Genomic DNA, 16,882 nt, shown 5'->3' on the forward strand with positions numbered 1-16,882 from the left:
AATGGTTCAAAATGCTGTCACTTCTCAGCACTAGCCAGCTATTGACCTTTCCCAGGCACAGAAGGAGCTCCCAGCAGCTCCTCTCCAAAAAATCACTTCCATAGGTGGTTTCTTCCTTCTCCAAATATCAATCAATGTGAAACCACCACAGGGATACAAATCCAAATGGCAGGAACCCAAATGCTCTGGAGTCACAGCTGAAGGCCTGCATCTGCACAGGATGTTTCGGCTGCCCCACCCCTCCACTGCTTGTACCTGCAAATGCCATTGCCCTTTCTGCCTCAATTAGACATACCACAAAGCTGGGCAAAACCCAGCCAGTGAGCCAAATTCCAAAGGCAATGCACTTTGGAGAGGATGACTGAAGAAGAGCCTTCCCCACTTTCAAAGCACACCAAAGAAGACATGAATATCACTTTGCACCTTGAAGAGACAACTGATAAGTCAGAAGGAAATGCTGAGTTTATTCACAGGGTAAAAAAGAAAGCAATCTTCCAGATGAGTTAAAATTTCGGAAATTTTATTGATTTATACTCCTACTCTATAACCCTACTCTACAATTCTAGTCCACAATCCTACTCTAGAACCCTACTCTATAATCCTAGTTCAGAATCCTACTCTATAACCCTACTCTACAATTCTAGTCCACAATCCTACTCTAGAACCTTACTCTACAATCCTAGTTCAGAATCCTACTCTATAACCCTACTCTACAATTCTAGTCTACAATCTGACTCTATAACCCTACTCTACAATCCTAGTCTACAAGCTGACTCTACGCTGGTCCTGATGTTTTCTCCTCCTTCCTCCTCTTCACTGAAATGATCAGCGGCACCAGGCTGGACACAGGCTCAGTTAATGTTACAAATGGATGCTGCCCAAAAGAGAAAAAAAGAAATCAGCAAAACTCAATTAACCATGACTTTCCAAGCTCAGTGCTTCACAGCCTCCATCAGGATTCCTCTGGTTCCCAGACAGACCCAGAAAGGGGACCAATGGGGGCATCTGCATCTCCATCTTCACGTGCAGGACCTTGCCATCACAGGCAAACCTGGCCCAGAATCCCACTCATCCATTGATTCTTCTTTCTTCATTTTGATGGGACTTTTGCCCTAGCAGGGCTCTAGAAATGGTGCTTTCTCTGCCAGGCTGAGAGAGCTGGAGTTATTCAGCCTGGAGAAGAACAGGCCCCAGGGAGACTTTCTAGCTACTTTCCAAAACTTCAGAGTGGCTTCTGAGGGTGTGCAGGACATCTTTTTTAATAGGTCCAGTGACAACAGGACATGGGCTAATATGTTTAAAGAAAAAGGGGATGGAATCAGAAGAAGTCTAAGGAAGAACTTGTTTCCTTGGACACACAAACAACACTAGCACAGGTTGTCCTAAGAGCTTGTAGGTGTCCTGTCCCTGGAACCATTCCAGGCAGGTGGGAGAGGGCTCTGGACATCCTGATCCCTTTAAAGATGTCCCTGCTCATTGCAGGGCACTTGGACCACATGAGCTTTACAGGTCCCTGCCAGTCCTGCTAGAATTCCTCACCATTTCCATTTGAACAGAAGGAAGATTGGAGGTGAGGAGGAGGGGGGCACATCTGATGCCTTGCATTTCAGCGGAGGAGGAGCCCATCCCTCAGACACTGTTTCACCTGCAGCCCCTTGGCATTTTACCTGCAGGAGCTCCTCAGCAGACCAGCGCTGTGCCTCGTCTGTCTGCAGGCAGCAGTTCAGGAAGTCATGCAGCAAAAGCGAGAATAGGTTGGGCTGCCACAGCTTTGGTGTCCCTCTTATGTTTATCAGGAGTTGAGGCTGGAGAAAAAGGAAACACAAGGCTCCACCTGCTTCTTTCCCATCTGCAACTGCTCTCCCAGAGCCCAGTGTTTCAGCTCCACTCTGCAGTGGCATTTTTTGCCCTGGCAGAGAGGCAGAGATGACTTTCCTATACCAATAAAAAACTTAAACACCGAGGCAGCCCCAGCTTTTCCAACATCCAGCAGATCTTGCCTTGGCAGCTGATTTTCACTGACTAGTTCTCTGGTTAATGAGAACTCCATCACCAAATGCAGCTTTTGCTTCTCTGAGGATTCACACCAGCTTGTGTGAATAGCTTGACAGGCCATTTGGGAGGGGGAATTTGCTCTAGCTATACTATTTCCAAGGATTATTGCACAAAAGGGATCACTGCTATGCTGGTTGGTCCCTCAAGCTCAGCTTCCATGAAACAAAAATCATCAAGTTTCTGTTTTACTTCTTGAAAGAAATGCAGAAAGCATTTAAAACAGACAGAAATGACAGTGGGGAGAGGCCTAGGAGTCTGCATGAAAACGCCCACCAGTGCTGGTGGCAATGAAATAGATGCTGACCAAGGAGACTTTGATCCTCTTCAAGCCAGAGGAAAACTTCCTTCACTTTTCCCACAGCAGCAGAGGTCAAAAAGGAGGTTTTACCCTGTCCCTCTGCAGCTGAGCTCAGCTAGTGGGCATGGTGGGGAGTCCTCACTGTCACTAGCGCTGTGCAGCCCAGGGATGGCCCTGCTCCTGTGCTAAAGGAACAGCACCGGCGTCAACTGCACCCCTTGGATCCCAGCCCCAGGCACCTGACTGCAGGCTCATCCTCCTGTTCAAGTACCAAGAAACAGCCAGGGCTTTGGCACACAATTCTAACTGCAGCAGGAGAAAAACACATCCTGAATTTATCCAGGCCACCCAGACACATGACAGAACAATGTACAGATGACTTGAAAGCCTGAAAGTTTGGAGGTCCCACAGGATTTGGAAAAGATACTAGAATTTGGACAAAAATGGATGTGCTTTGTTTAATAAAGGAAAAAGCAAGCAGAACTACTTTGATTTTTGTATTTTCTGTTTACTTTTCCTTTTTGTTCTATTATTTTCTTTTTCTTTTTCTTTTTCTTTTTCTTTTTCTTTTTCTTTTTCTTTTTCTTTTCCTTTTCCTGATTTTATTTTTATTCTTCATTTTAAGTTTAACTTTATATTTTCCTTTTCCTTTTCCTTCTTTCTCTTTCCTTTTCCCTTCCCTTTTCCCTTCCTCTTCCTCCCCCTTTTCCTTATCCTATTCCTTTTTCTTTTTTTCTCATCCCTTTTCTCTTCTTTTTTGCTTTTTCTTTTCCATTTTTTTTTCTTTATTTTCATTTTTTCTTTTTCTAGAAAATTGAAACCGGGAAGGTCCCAACTCCATCTCAAAGGATATTTATCACACTGCTGAACTCTCCACTGAAAAATTCTTCTCCTTCAGAGACAAGCTTCAAGAATTTTCAAAAAGCAAAGGAGAAATGTCACGGAGGCCAGCAGGGCTGCAGGCCAAAATGGCACGTTTCTGAACTGGGTACCTGCCACTTGCCTGCTGATGCAACCAAACCTACAGCAGATGCTGATGTGCTGCAGGGACATTTCTAGAAGGGGACCTTGGTGGAAGTAATGCCAGCAGATGGCAATGGCATTTTGTCCAGTGGCACACAGAACATGGGACAGGTGAGAAAGTCAGCAGGATCAGTGAGTATTTGCACCTTACCGAGACAGGAGTTTCATTCCAGTAAGGAACTTCTCGTTCCACCATTTCGATGCCCACGATTCCAAAAGACCATATGTCCATTTTGGGGCCGTACGGGTGACCTGTCACGACTTCAGGCGCCATCAACCCAGAAGTGCTGGCCACGGAGATCTGTCTCCTCTGCTCAGGGGTGAGCTGAGCAGAGAGGCCAAAGTCAGCTGTGGAGAAAACAACACACCATGAAAGGCAGCTCCAATTAGGAAACCAAGCAAAAGCATTGCCCACTCCCAGTCGCAGAATGCACTTTGTCATCTGCTGGAAATCCATTCCTGCTCAATTTCCTCAGGGCTTTAACCATGGAAATATGGAATTGGCTGCTTCAAAAAATCCCCACCTTTTTTACACTTCCTCCAGCAATGGCCTTTCTTTTTCTGAAGCTTTAGATTGTAGCTCCTTCCCTTTGGATGGGACACAGCAATGCCACTCTTGACTGCTTGTGGTACCTTGTCATACCTCTGTGCACATCACAACTGTGCCTTCAGCTCACAGCAGGGGCCCCTGCACTGCCATCAGCACCATTTTTGGGGAGCTGGCAGTCACTGAAAGCAGCCCCACACCCCACATCCCTGGGAGGCTGAACCTCACCAAGAATACACTGACCCAGCTTGACAGAGCCATCCGTTCTGAGAAGGATGTTGCAGCTCTTCACATCTCGATGGATCACATGGTTGGAGTGAAGAAAATCCAGTCCTTGCAGGCACTGCGAGAGAAAACAGAAACAGGGGGGCAAAAATGAGTGATGTGATTTCATCACACAAGCAAGGAAACAGCTGTAAAAATTCCCTTTGCAGGGGAATGGGGAGTAATGGCAGAACACAGTGCCACTGAGAGGAAGAGCCTGCTGCTGCAACAGGAGCAGAGCAGGACCTTTGTCAGGAAAGGCATGGCAGCTTTTGAAACAGCAGCAGCAACTGCTGTTGTAGACTGTCCCCTGCAAACCAGGCAGAGTGACTGCAGCTGCAGTGGGTGTGCTCAGAAGCAAACAGCATTTGGGCTGCACTACTATCCTTTTCTGCTGAGACCTAAAAGAAATTAGTCCCTCTTTTTTTCTTTGCTGTTTGTTTCAAATCCTGCCACCAGCACCTTTGCTTTAGAGGTAAGGAATGTAGTGCAGACAGGCAAAAGTTTAGATAGGCAGGGTGGAGAACAGCAAATCCAAATAGAAGCAACAGAACTAGAATACAACAGCAGGAGATAAGAGTACAAGGAGTGAGTAGAGTGAGTGCAGGGACACTGGCAGGCAGTTCACTTGAAAGGCTCTTGCTTGCCCATAGCATACCAGCAAGACAGAAACCAAGCTTGGCCCATGAAATCACTCCCATTCTGAGCCCCAGTTTCCCAGACAATCTTGCTCAAGCCCTTGGAAGCACAGGTGGGATCCCTGACCTCACGGCTGACAACTGCAATCTCTCCTTCTGACATTTGAGTCTCATTGATGATATCTCTCAGAGTGCCTCCGTCCATGTACTCCATCACCAGCCAAAGGTGCTTCCCCACAAAGTAACTGAAAGAAGGAAACAAGGGTGTGGAGATGAACATGCATGGCTACGTTGCTGTTTGCAAAAGACAACAGTTGATTCTTGTTTCTGGGTGCCTTTGTGACAAGGACAGAATAAAAGGAATAGACATTGCCTCTAGGCTGTGCAGGGTTTGCAGTCTGTGCAGTCTCAAGGAGAATGGCACATGTACAAAAAAGGAGATGTCTTAAATGGCCAGCAAGCAAAAAATGCACTTTTGTAACAGCCCAGATAAAAAAGCTGTCACACATGGTATCTCTTTTAATAAGCACCGAGTCTTCCTGGCATTCACAGCAATGGAAAAAGGGCAGCAATGCAAGGGAAATCTTCTCTCTAGGGTGGTTTATCAGCACTTCAAAGGTGCTCCTAAAAACTTGAAAAAGTTAAGCCCCAATCCAATGTGGAGGAAATGAATTTACAGGGTGTTTTGTTCTTAAGATAGGGCTGGTCCAGATTTTTGGACAATTTTCAAACTGCATTTGCCAGGGTAGAATAATGCAGACAAAATGCAAAAATCTCTTCCATCCACTGGAGATAGGGTGAGAAATCATAATTAACCAGTAATTAAGAGTTCTTTTTTCCTGCCAGTATCCAAAGTGGGTTTTAATTTTGCATGCATGAAGTATGTAAATAAATATTGGTGGGATAAAACAAGAATCCCTCACCTCTCTAAATAGGTCACCATGTTGGGGTTCCTATTCATTTTCATGACCATGAGTTCATAAGCAATTGCTTCCTTCCTGATCCGTCCTTGAACATTGATTTTCTTTATGGCCACCTAAAATGATATTGAAAATGAGTAACTTTGGAAGTTGGCATGGAGCTTCTCACATGGAGTGAGTGATCCTGGAAAGGCACAGCCAAGCTGTGCCAAAGCACCTTGTGATTAGACATTGGAGTAATTAGGAAGTGACAATCCAACAGCCCATTGCTCTGCTCCCTTGGGGACAGTTACGTGACACCTGACCACTGACACTTTGTCTTGTCCACTTGGTAACAAAGGTGTATCAACTCTCACCCACAAAGCTCTGACCACACTCTCTGCTGCTCTGCCTGCACTTCCAGAGAAGTAATCTGTGCCTTGGTACTCTGTGGATACAGGCAGGCCTTTGGGCTTTTAGGGACACCTTGCAGATCTCTCCCTACGTACAGCTCCCAAGTGGCTAATGAGCTACCAGTAACATTCAGATGTATTTGCTGTCAGCCAGAAATGAGGATTCAGGACTCTGAAGCTGCAGCCCCAAAGAGCAGTGAGATGCTCTAAGTGAGATGCTAAACCTTGGTTTTAGCAATTGAGAGCAAGTGGGCACGTCCTTCTCTGCAAGGAACCGCTGCCCTCCTTGCCTTCCTACTGGCAGCTGAGAAGGACAAAGACTGTCCCAAGTGCAATTTGCAGGCTGGCACCAGTCTGTGCTTCTTGTGCCTTTGCTGCACAGCTCTACCCAAAGCTCCAGGCACAGATGTCACCCGTAGGGAAAGGCCTTGAGAACAGCAGAGTCTGCAGGGGCTGTTGACATTTACCTCTCCTCCTGTGGCAATGTCAAGTGCTCTAGAAACCTCTCCAAAAGCTCTAGAAACAAAACAGCAGCAAAGAAAGGAGAAGCCATTTAGATCTTGCAGTGAAAGCCACTCCAGACAGGAGATCTCTGCTGTAAATACCTAAAAGCTGCAGGTTGCAGGAGGGGTCTGCCAGAAGGCAGATGATACATTTTCCCCTCCAGTGCATGGGCACTGGGCCTGTTCCTGAAGTGCTGGGCTTTCCTGCCTCAGCTCAAAAAGACAGCTTATTCCTTCATCTCGGCTATCAGTTTCCAAACTGGGCAGTTCTAATCCTGAGCACGGAGTTATTCCTTTAGCAAACTCTTGGAAAAAAAGGTCCCTGAGAAGTGTCATCTGACAGCTATCATAAGGGGACGGGTTGCTCTTTCAGGTAAGCAGGGTTCTTCTTCTGTCATTCGTGTGGCAAAATTCTGTGATCTTGAGACATATGCAAATGCTAAGGAAATTACCACAGAGCTGTCCCACACTTGAGAGACAAGGAGATCTACCAGGTTCTGTTCCTTGCTGCAGGCAAGACCTTGGTTGGCAGCATGGGGAGGTCTTTGGCAATGCCCTCTGAGCACACTTACAAATTCTGGCCAGTACTGAGAGATGGGGCAGACTAACCCTGGTGTCTAAACATGTTTGCAGCTTGTCTGACTTCCCACTTGATGGATATTCCACCAGCGAAACACCTGGCCCAAGGCTGTGTAGAAGTATCTGTGGACTCACCCGCTGCCGAGATTTTCCAGTTCAGTGAATTTTCGTATGGGATTTTCCACATTCACCATTCTCCCTGAGGGAAACAAAATGTAGGATTCTCACTTTCAAGCAGAAATTCCAATTTCCAGGAGATATGAAAGCCCCACTGTCTGGGACTCTGAACCCTTTGTGGTCAGCTGGTCAGCAACCATAACAACAAGAGCAAGAGCAACAAGCCAGGCAGTTCTGCAGTCCAAATGGCCAGCAGAGAGACTGGTTTTGTCCAGTCCTTTGAAGACTTCTCTTGTCAGGAAATAAAGCCCAGGGAGATGCATTCCCAGGAGAGGAGGGCATCTTCTCTAGCTTGCAGCATTTGCCAACAGAATGAATGCCTTTCCATCTGTAAAGCCAAGCAGCTGATGCTATACCCCATTCCAAGGGGGCTTTTGGCATCAGCACCCTCACCCTGTATGAGCAGGCTGAGCTCCAAGACGCCCTTGCCCAGGGCCCATGGGAAGAACCCCAGTGCTTCCCTTCACCCTGACAGCGCGGATCAGTGGCTGCCATTGGACTCGGCCTCTCAGCACCGCACACGTCCCCCCCACCTTCCCAAGTGGGCACAGCGGGCAAGGGCAGCGAGGAGAGCAGTGCTGCTCAGGCGCCGCTGTGACACGCACAGCTGCCCAGAGGAGATGCTGTCCCTCTCGGGAGTCCAGGCCGTGCCGTGCAGAAGCCGGCCCAGACGAGGGGCTGCTGCCTCGGGCCAGCTCGGCTCTGCAGCGGCCGGCCGGGCGGCAGCGCCACTCACCCAGCTAAGGAAGGCTCCAGCCCCTTCAGTCACAGCAGCCCTCAGGGCCAGGGCACACAGCAAGGCTGCCAAAGGCCAAGCATGAGCACTGACAAGCCATGGCCACAAGCCACAGCCAGCCTGAGCCCCTGACAAGCTGCTGCCCCCATCCAGGACACAACGGGATTGGCTTTGGCATCAGACACCCCAAGGTGTGGATCAATGCCCTTTTTTGTCTCAACAGGTGAAGGTACACACAGAATGAAATGTGATCTTTTCTCAGCCTCAACAGGTCTTTATGGGAGGGCACAACACTGGCAGCTCTTATGGGCAAGAAGCAGATTAAATGGGTTGTGCTGCAGAATCACAGAGGGCTTGATGTGTTTTCCTAGAGACTGATCTGAGCAGGGGTTGGGCCAATGGGTAGAACTCAAGCAACTGCTCCAGCAACAATTCCTGCTTCTTTCTTCAGTAGAAAGGGAAGCCAGGTAAACTTTAACCAGTCCAGGCTGCCCTCAGGGACAGCAGGAACATGCAGAGTGCTCTCTCCCTGCCTCGAAGCAGAGCACTTCCTGTGGAGAGACCTAAATGTCCCTGTGACACCAAACTGAGGAGGAACATTTGGTACAGCTATGCTGGCACGTGCACACAATTCACTGTCCCTCAGACAAGAAATAAACTAGATGTACTCAGTAGCTCCGGGAAATCCTCCTGTGGCTGAGCAGCATCTGTGTCAGTGCTGGAGATGAAGAAATTGCACAGGCTCCACTTCTCAGGGAGGGGAACCAAGGCTCCTTGGTAGCTCTGAGAGTAGAAATGAGTTGGTGTCAGAAAAGTGACTGGCAGAGATTACCCCGAGTACCCTTTTCAAATTCAAGCCCGTAAGAAGTTGCTCTTAGCCACATGCCAAGCTCATAAACTGGATTATTTTGGACACCTGCTTCTGAAACCAAATGGTCAAAACCAGAGGTTGTTTTATTTGAGTTCATAGACACCTTCATATTCCATTTTCATGGATTTTCTAAAGGATGACTGCAACAATGACCATTCCATTTCCTCCCAAGGATCCCTTTCCCCCTCCAAAGACTGCAGACACATTTGCAGCTCCTTGTTCAAATGTTGTACCTCCTCACAATGAGTCCACTTTTCCTCCATCTTTGACACATTCCCAACCTTCAGCATCTCTGCTTGGGACAGTTGCTGTGCCTCATGTCGACCTTGGGGCTCCTCATCACCAGTCATTTGCTGGAAGCCTTCCGAGGCTGCCAGGTGAGATGTCAACACTCCAACCTCAAGTCAAACAGAACAAAGCAGTCAGAGACTACAGCTTGTCCCTTTCTGCCAAGGCTCATTGACTGTGAGGAAAGGGAACGAGCAGGAGAGGAGCAGATTCCCCAAGGGATACAGACAGCTTGTGGCTTGTGTTCAACATCTATCTGGGTGACTGTGTTCACTTGCAAAAACACCTGAAGAAACAAGGAGAGCAGGAAGAGGCCAGCAGGAATGCACTCAGATGAGTGCTGGCAAAAGGGGAAAGCGACATGTGCCACTGTCCAGAGCAGTAGCTGGGATTCAGCACACCAGCAAGTTTCCTTCAAAGCAGCTGGGATAGACACTACAGCAGGATGGCACTGAGAGGCATCACCCCAGCTCCCTGCTGCTCTGCAGAGAAAAGGCAAGAAGGGCACAAACCACCAGACTGCAGTGACTGCAGTGGCTATCGCTGTTTCACTCACTTGTTTATGTAGAAAATTCTTCTCCTGAATCAGGTGATTGATTTCCTCTTCCACCATCTTCATTTCTTCTTCCAGCCTCTTCTCCCTTTCGTTGATCCTAGCCCGAATATCCTGCATCTCTGCCTGGAGATTTTCCTTGCTGTCCTCTAAAACACATGAGAGAGACAGCTTGATGAGTGGAGTGGCTGCCACTCTATCACTCACCTTGTTTTGTTGATCTCTTCTCTGCCGATAGAGTGTCATCTCCTCTTGAATGTTCCTCATGTCTTCCTGGTGCCTCCTCTTCACCGCCACGATGGCATTCTGAGCTTCAGGCAGCTCTGCTTGTGGCTCTGCCTTGATGTTCTGTACACACAAATGGAGAACAAGTGACTGGGAGCTGCCATCAGGCTCAGCTTTTCCCTCTTTCAGCCTCAAAATCACACTCATTCAGTCACTTCTTTCTGCCTACTTAACCACCTCTGCTTCCACTGTAACCCTCCTGTCCCAGAGCTGATCTCTGCAGATTACAAGGCTCTGTGCTTTCAGTGCCTCTTGGACTCCTGGCCTCCTCAGTCCCAAGAGCTGTGTTTTATGCCCCTCTTCCTGCCCTGCACTCTGTCACCTGCTGAGTCAGGCTTACCTGGCCATTCTCCAGTGCCTCTTCCACCTGCTGCCCAAGCTGCTCTTCCTGCTCTCGGGCTGGCAACAGCTCTCCCTCAGTCTGGCATGGCATCTCTGACAAATCAATCTGCTCCTGCTCTTTCTCCAGAACAACCTGCAAAGAAAGCAAGAGAACATGGCCTTCAACTCCCCACACAACATTTGTGGGCCAAGACTCAAACACTGATGGGCTCACACGTTCCCAAAGCACTGTGCTGCTGCTCTCCTGGCTTGTTCTCTGCCCAAGGGGAGACACAGATTCCAAAGTGACACTGGCAGTACAATCTGGGTCCAGCTGGGTCTGAATCTCCAACAGACTCCTGGGCAGCTGACAGGAAATGTGTGCCATTTCTCAAGGGTCTGCTGAGGGCCTCCCTCCCCTTCTGCTCTGTCCTCTTTGTCTTTCCATAGTCACTCACACTCAGCCCTGTCCCACAGCTCCACCCTGGCTCTGCAGGTGTTTTCCTGTGTGATTTCATCCCTTGTGAGAGACACTTGTGGAGTTCATGTTCTCTTCAGGCCTGCACCACCATTCCTGCCTTTCTGATATCTACACTCTTGTTAGAAATCCTGCTCATTCAGGAGATAAGGATGTGTGCAATTTGATCCTCTGATGGAGGTCAGGGAGCCCCTATGGCCACCTGAGTATATGGAAAAGGACCAAGGTGTTTATCCTCCCTCTTTTGTCAGCTGAGAATTCTGAGCGGCACTAACAGAGATCCTCCAAAGGCCCCATCAACAAATGAATTGACACACCCCGAGGGATGCCAATGAAGGAAACCATGTGTCATGTAATGCATGTATGACCAAAGTCTCCAAACTCCACCTAGAGCTTGAGATTGTTCCACTCCCTTAGGACATGCAGCAATTTGTTGCATAAAAAGAAGGTTTCACAGCAGATAAGAGTGGAGGAGGAAAAGAGCTGTGAGGGGAAAAAACAACCCTCTCTGTAGGGGGAATCATCTCTGCCTGCTCTGGATCAGTCAATGGAACCTGTCTCTCCTCCTGTCCTCAAAGGGATGACTTTAGGTGACCTTTATACCACCAGCTGCTTTGGAGCAGAGATGGGAAAATTCAAATGGAATATTTGATATCTGTCAAATAGATGATAGATAGATGGATAGATAGATAGATGGATAGATAGATAGATAGATAGATAGATAGATAGATAGATAGATAGGCAGCTAGATCTCACTATTGTAAACTCTTTTACTATACTTTCTATCCCTACACACATCAACACTCGGTAGCCAGTGCCCCCATCAGCAGCAGTGCTGAACTTGCTCTCCTGTTGCTTCAATAAATCACACTCTTGGGGAATCTGGATTGTGTTGGTGCTTTGCTGTCAGACCCAGAGCACTGCTCTGGGAACTGCAGTCTTTGTGCATCTGTGCTCAGACAAGTTCTTCTCTTGGACTCAAGCACACTGATGGTGCTGAAGTGGCTGCAATCAGAAATGAAGACCAGCCCCTCCCAGCATCTCTGATCTCTCAGCACCAGCTGGAATGCAAGGCCATTGATTTCCTGCTCAATTCCCAAACACAACACCTATTGATCAACCATGGGCTGCCAAAAGGCATGGGCACTGTTCACCTGAAAGTGATGTGCAAGCCCTGCTGTCTGGCCTATCACCAGAACAGCTCCTTCTGCCCCAACATCCCCACCCCAAACTATGTGTTCTCCTGCAAAAATTCTGCATTTTCCAGAACTGCCATCTTCCAAATTCAAATTCTAACAGAGTCTCTTCCAGTGCTGCAAGTGGGCAGGAAGGGTTGAGCCAAAGCACCTTTAATGGCTGCAGAAGGAGAAATTACACAGAGTCCTTTTTACAATCAAACCAACAGACAAATAAACAAAGCAGAAGATGAAATTGTCACCCATTCCAGGGTCTAATCTTCTTGGCTGCAGGGAGGGGATGTTTGGCAGGAAAGTGACCCAAGTGGTGAGCACTGTCATGTAGGGATTGATGGAAGTCTGCTTGAAGCAGACTTGAAGCACCATGGCGCTGCCCAGCACAGGGGGACGCTCAGTGCCCTGCTCCTTGCCGCCCCACTCTTGCTGACACATGGCCAGCATGCCCCAGGCCTTCTTGGCCACCTGGGCTCACGTTGGCTCACGTTCAGCTGCTGTTGAGCGACACCCCTGGGTGCTTTGTCCCAGGCAGCTGCTCAGGCACCACGTTACACATTTGACTTTAAAGACACCATCCAGAATTTGGAGATGCCTTTCCTGTTCTTAGCAACACAAGACAGCACTCAAGGACTTGCGGCTTTATCCCAGCCTCCAGGCTCCAGGGGAGTTTTCAAAGCTGCAGACTTCAGAAAGAAAAGTCTCAACAGACATATGGAGTCTCTGGTTTTGCCTCAGAAGAAGGATTCAGGACAGTGCAATTTGTGTCTTCTGCCACAAGAGAAGAGTGGCCCCACATGGATTCATGGACCACAAAATCATCTCTTTGCAGCTTATCAAAAGCCAGAAGAGACGTGGGCTCAGAGCACCTGTCAGCTCTGCTACTGACTGCTCTGCCTGAAGAGGCAAAACAACAACCTGGCAACAAAGGCACCAAAATCCCTGATTTCAGTCAGAAATTCCACATCCCCAGTGTGTCTCTGAAATACTCCCAGGTAAGGACATCCAAGAAGGCCATGGAGACAAACCACCCCAAAGCGCTTGTGTGGTCAGATCCACATCTTTTGTGCCTGCAGCTACTTGGCCAGTCTGTAGGGCACAGGACTCTCCAGACCACAGTGTCCTCTCCAGAATGTGACATGGCTGAGCAGAGTGTCTTTGAAATGCTCCCTCCTCTGGGCACAGGGAGCCTTCATGCTTCAGGCTGGCCCCTCTCAGAATCCCAGCAATTGGGGGCCTAAACATGACAGATCAAAAGTCATTTTTCAGCTGCCATTGCCTGGGGTGACTTGCTAGGTGCTGGCACGACTCCAGCACTCAGCAGCCTCAGCTACCAACAGCAAGTGCCGGCTGCTCAGGAACTTGCAGCTCTGCCTTGCACTAAAGACAACACCAGCCAGAAGTGGCACTTACAGTCTCTGAATGTTCAGGCTGGGGTGCGACCAGTGCTGGAGGCTCGTGGTCATTTTGCTCCTCTTTGGCCTCTTCTCCAGGAGCAGAGGGAGCCAGAGAAGAGTCTGCTGTTGGTTCTGGGCTCTGTGCACAGATAGTAGTGTTAGGGACAGGCAGCTACCTATCATTTATAACCTTACTTCTATTCTGCTCTATTTCTACAACCAGCTCGACTAAGGACAAATCATCCCCTTTGATAGCAATGGGATTCTAAGTCACTCCAACTAAATGAAAATGGCTTAATTCAACTGGACTGCTAATTGTCTGAATTAGATCTCCCACCCTGGCTACTATCAAGAAGCAGTGTTCTCTCTGCAAAACTGGTCTTCTGGTTCTTTTAAAGCACTGAAGTGAAAAATGAGGAAATAGACAGCAATGCCTTTGCTATCACTGCTGCAGACATGGAAATGGATTTCCTTTCAGCCTACTCAGCTGGCCACCTACACTCTGCTGCCACAGGCCAAGATCCCAGCTTGCTCCACAATTCCCAAGCAGCAGGAACATCAAAGGTTCCTTTCTCACTCACCTCAGGATCGGCACCTCTGAACACACGCCTCAGGTGACCTGCAGTGAGCAAGGGAAAATGAATGCAATGGGGTGAGAAAACTGCCTGGGCTGCTGAATCCCATAGAATAAGTGAACCCAAATACCAAGAGGGTATTTTCCTCTAACAGCATCCCTCAGGGGACACAATTCTTTCACACATCCAACAAGGAACTGGGCAATATTCTTGCTTGTGCCTACACTTTGGCCTGTTTTGCCAGTAAGTGAACACAAACTTGATCAAGAACATGCAAAGTGTTCTTTAACACTCAATTCTCGAGTCTTGTCCAACAGATAAAGTAGCTTTTGCTCTTTTCCCTTTCAGATACTTTTTTAAAAGATAAGTTGCATGCAGTAATTCTCATTAACTTGCTGAAAACATTGGCCCAGAAAATCTTCCCCCAAATCCCCCTGAGCTGTGGCAGTTCTATTGTGCAGCACAGCAACAGCAGCTCCAGTGTTCAGGAGCACACACTCGCTGCTTTGGAGTTTGCACTTCATTGCAAAAGGTATTGCTATTCTAGCACTCAGAAAAGGGTGAACTTAGTCAAATCCTTTCATGACAAAACAGAACAAAAGAAGCTTTCCCTCATTTGTGGGGAGAACCACAAAGTCTTAAGAAGGCCTTCTGAGAAGGTCTCTGCATTTTCAAAGCTATCCTGCTTGAGCCAGCAAACTGAGGAAAGGACAGACTCTGCTGCCACAGACTCTCCTGTGCAGGGAATGGAACCCTTGCAAATGCTGCCTGCAGACCCCTGGCTACAGGCATCCCATTTTTGCTAAACTTGTTGACAGGAGCTTTAGCAAAGCAGTGGCATCCTAATGGTCCTTCTGTTTCAAAATCAATCCAGGCACTAAGAAAAAGCAGGAAGACCTACAAAAGCCAAGTTAGGTTACACCCAGGGAAAACCTCTACTTACATGCCAGGTTTGTCAGGTAATAGCCGGAATAAATAAAGCCGTAAACAGTGCAAACTGCAGCAGCGAGTGGCTCCATCATTGGAGCACTGCTGTGGCAGTTTGCAGACACTGCTCCAACTCAAGAAGAACAAGGCTCCTGTCAGTGTGCAGCTGCCCACTGACAAACGCCTCAAGCAGCAGGATGCTCCTGCAGTGAGCAAGCCCAAGAGCTGCTCTGACACTGAGGCCTTCCGTGCTCCAAGGCAACCTTCTGATGTCTCCATGACAATGTGGCAGCCATGTCCTGACATCACAAAGCAAGTGTTCTGCCTTGGAATTTATGCAAATTTATGCAAAGCAACCCAACCTCCCCTACAGCAAACACCAAATAGCCTGGGAAGTTCTCCTCTGTCACAAAGCTACACAAAGTCCCCTGGTGAAACAAACCCTGTTGTTCAAGGGATCCAAGAGTAAAAGCAAGAGTGGTCCAAGCACCTACAGCCTGTTCCCCAACTGAGCACTCACATGGGACCAAAGACAAGGCAACCAGACCAAGAGAATGGCCCAAAGCATTGCACAGAACCAGGAAAGAAAACACTGTTGCCATAACAGCTGAAATAATTCTTAACAAATCTCTCCACATATTTGCATATTTATTGGACATGCCCAGGGCTCCTGTGTACATATATCTCTGCCTTTATTCCCATTTGGAAGCAGTTGAACTGGCAGGATCTGCTCACCACCAGCAGCAGCAGCTGCTCCAGGCTGGGAACATGAGTGGCAGTGCTGATTTCCAGAGCCTTCTGTCCCCCAGGTGAAGCCAAGGCAGGAGCAGGTTGAAAAGTGCTGGCGCTGCTGCTGCTGCTGCTGCTGCTGCTCAGTGCCAGAGAGCTCTGGCTGGGCAGGGCACGGTGCCCACTGTGCTGTGGGCTCTTTCTACTGCCAGATCTGGACATACCTGGGAACAAGTGATAATGACTTCTGGGAAAAACAAAGGGTTTTTGGGAGCTAATTACTCTGCACACACTTGGGGCACCTGCAGTACAGAGCTTTGACCTTCAAAAAAGGTAAACCAGAGAGAAACAGCTGGAAAATGTTTCATTTTTACCATTTTCATTTTCTGACAGATTTAAATCACAACTCAGAATTTATTGACATGAGAGTAGGGGTATCCTGAGGCTCTCTGCTAGTCATTGTCATAGGTTCAGTGCCAGGGTCTTCATTTCTTCATGCAGGAACAGGAATAACACAGCACCAATATGAGGATCAGATCATTTGTTTATTCTCTAAGCTTGGTTACTTTTTTACTGTATATAGATCTATTCATACAAGTATCTCCTCTAGAACTGGCTGCACACATCTTTGTAAGCATTTGTATTGGATAATTACATTTGTGTATATGGGACCACAACTTGTGTGTTCAACTTCTCTATCTCTCATCTCCTTTGGCTCTTCCTTTGTGTTCTTTTGCTGACCACAACTGTTCCTTCCCTGTCTGATAACCTTGCCCACCTTCTTAACTCTTTCTCTTTATGGTCAAATTTGTTCTAATGCAGCTCAGGGTCCTACATCTCCCCTTCTTTTCTTTAAAATTGGAGGAACTAAATGCTGCAACATTTGTTGAATGCATTGTAAGAAACAAGGAAGAAGCAGCAGAAAGCTTAGAAATACAATCAGTAACATTATTGCCCTCTTGACCAAGGCCTGCCACCAACCCCTTAAACCCAAACTAGCAAGAAAAAGGATCATGTCATTCTCTGATATGCTTCATGTTTTCGTGTAGTCCTGCCATTTGTTTATGAATATTTTTGGAGTGCTCAGATAAGTTAAAACAACACATTCCTTCAAAATCTTCACACCCGTGTCCATG

General features: G+C 47.8%; 1 protein-coding gene across 3 annotated transcripts; it reads right to left on the reverse strand.

Moving 5' to 3' along the window:
* Window positions 1-503: 503 nt before the first annotated feature.
* On the reverse strand, window positions 504-15,294 carry LOC111941184 (serine/threonine-protein kinase PAK 2-like). 3 transcript variants are annotated; one of them, XM_086867782.1, is made up of 15 exons: window positions 15,034-15,294; window positions 14,097-14,134; window positions 13,532-13,654; window positions 10,470-10,604; window positions 9,848-10,192; window positions 9,237-9,401; window positions 8,801-8,915; window positions 7,355-7,418; window positions 6,605-6,653; window positions 5,749-5,861; window positions 4,953-5,070; window positions 4,167-4,266; window positions 3,528-3,724; window positions 1,668-1,805; window positions 504-874 (listed from the first exon to the last, which is right to left on the reverse strand). In XM_086867782.1, the coding sequence occupies exons 1-15, from the start codon at window positions 15,110-15,112 to the stop codon at window positions 776-778; spliced, it is 1,878 nt and encodes a 625-aa protein (XP_086723908.1). In that variant the 5' UTR covers window positions 15,113-15,294; the 3' UTR covers window positions 504-775. The 3 variants fall into 3 exon arrangements, with proteins under 3 accessions (XP_086723908.1, XP_086723910.1, XP_086723909.1); XM_086867784.1 differs by lacking the exon at window positions 13,532-13,654 and having other exon boundaries at window positions 15,034-15,277; XM_086867783.1 differs by lacking the exons at window positions 504-874; window positions 1,668-1,805 and having other exon boundaries at window positions 3,344-3,724; window positions 15,034-15,277.
* Window positions 15,295-16,882: the final 1,588 nt, after the last annotated feature.

This window comes from Cyanistes caeruleus, chromosome Z (genome assembly GCF_971803275.1).
Source record: "Cyanistes caeruleus chromosome Z, bCyaCae1.hap1.1, whole genome shotgun sequence".
Lineage (NCBI taxonomy): Eukaryota > Metazoa > Chordata > Aves > Passeriformes > Paridae > Cyanistes > Cyanistes caeruleus.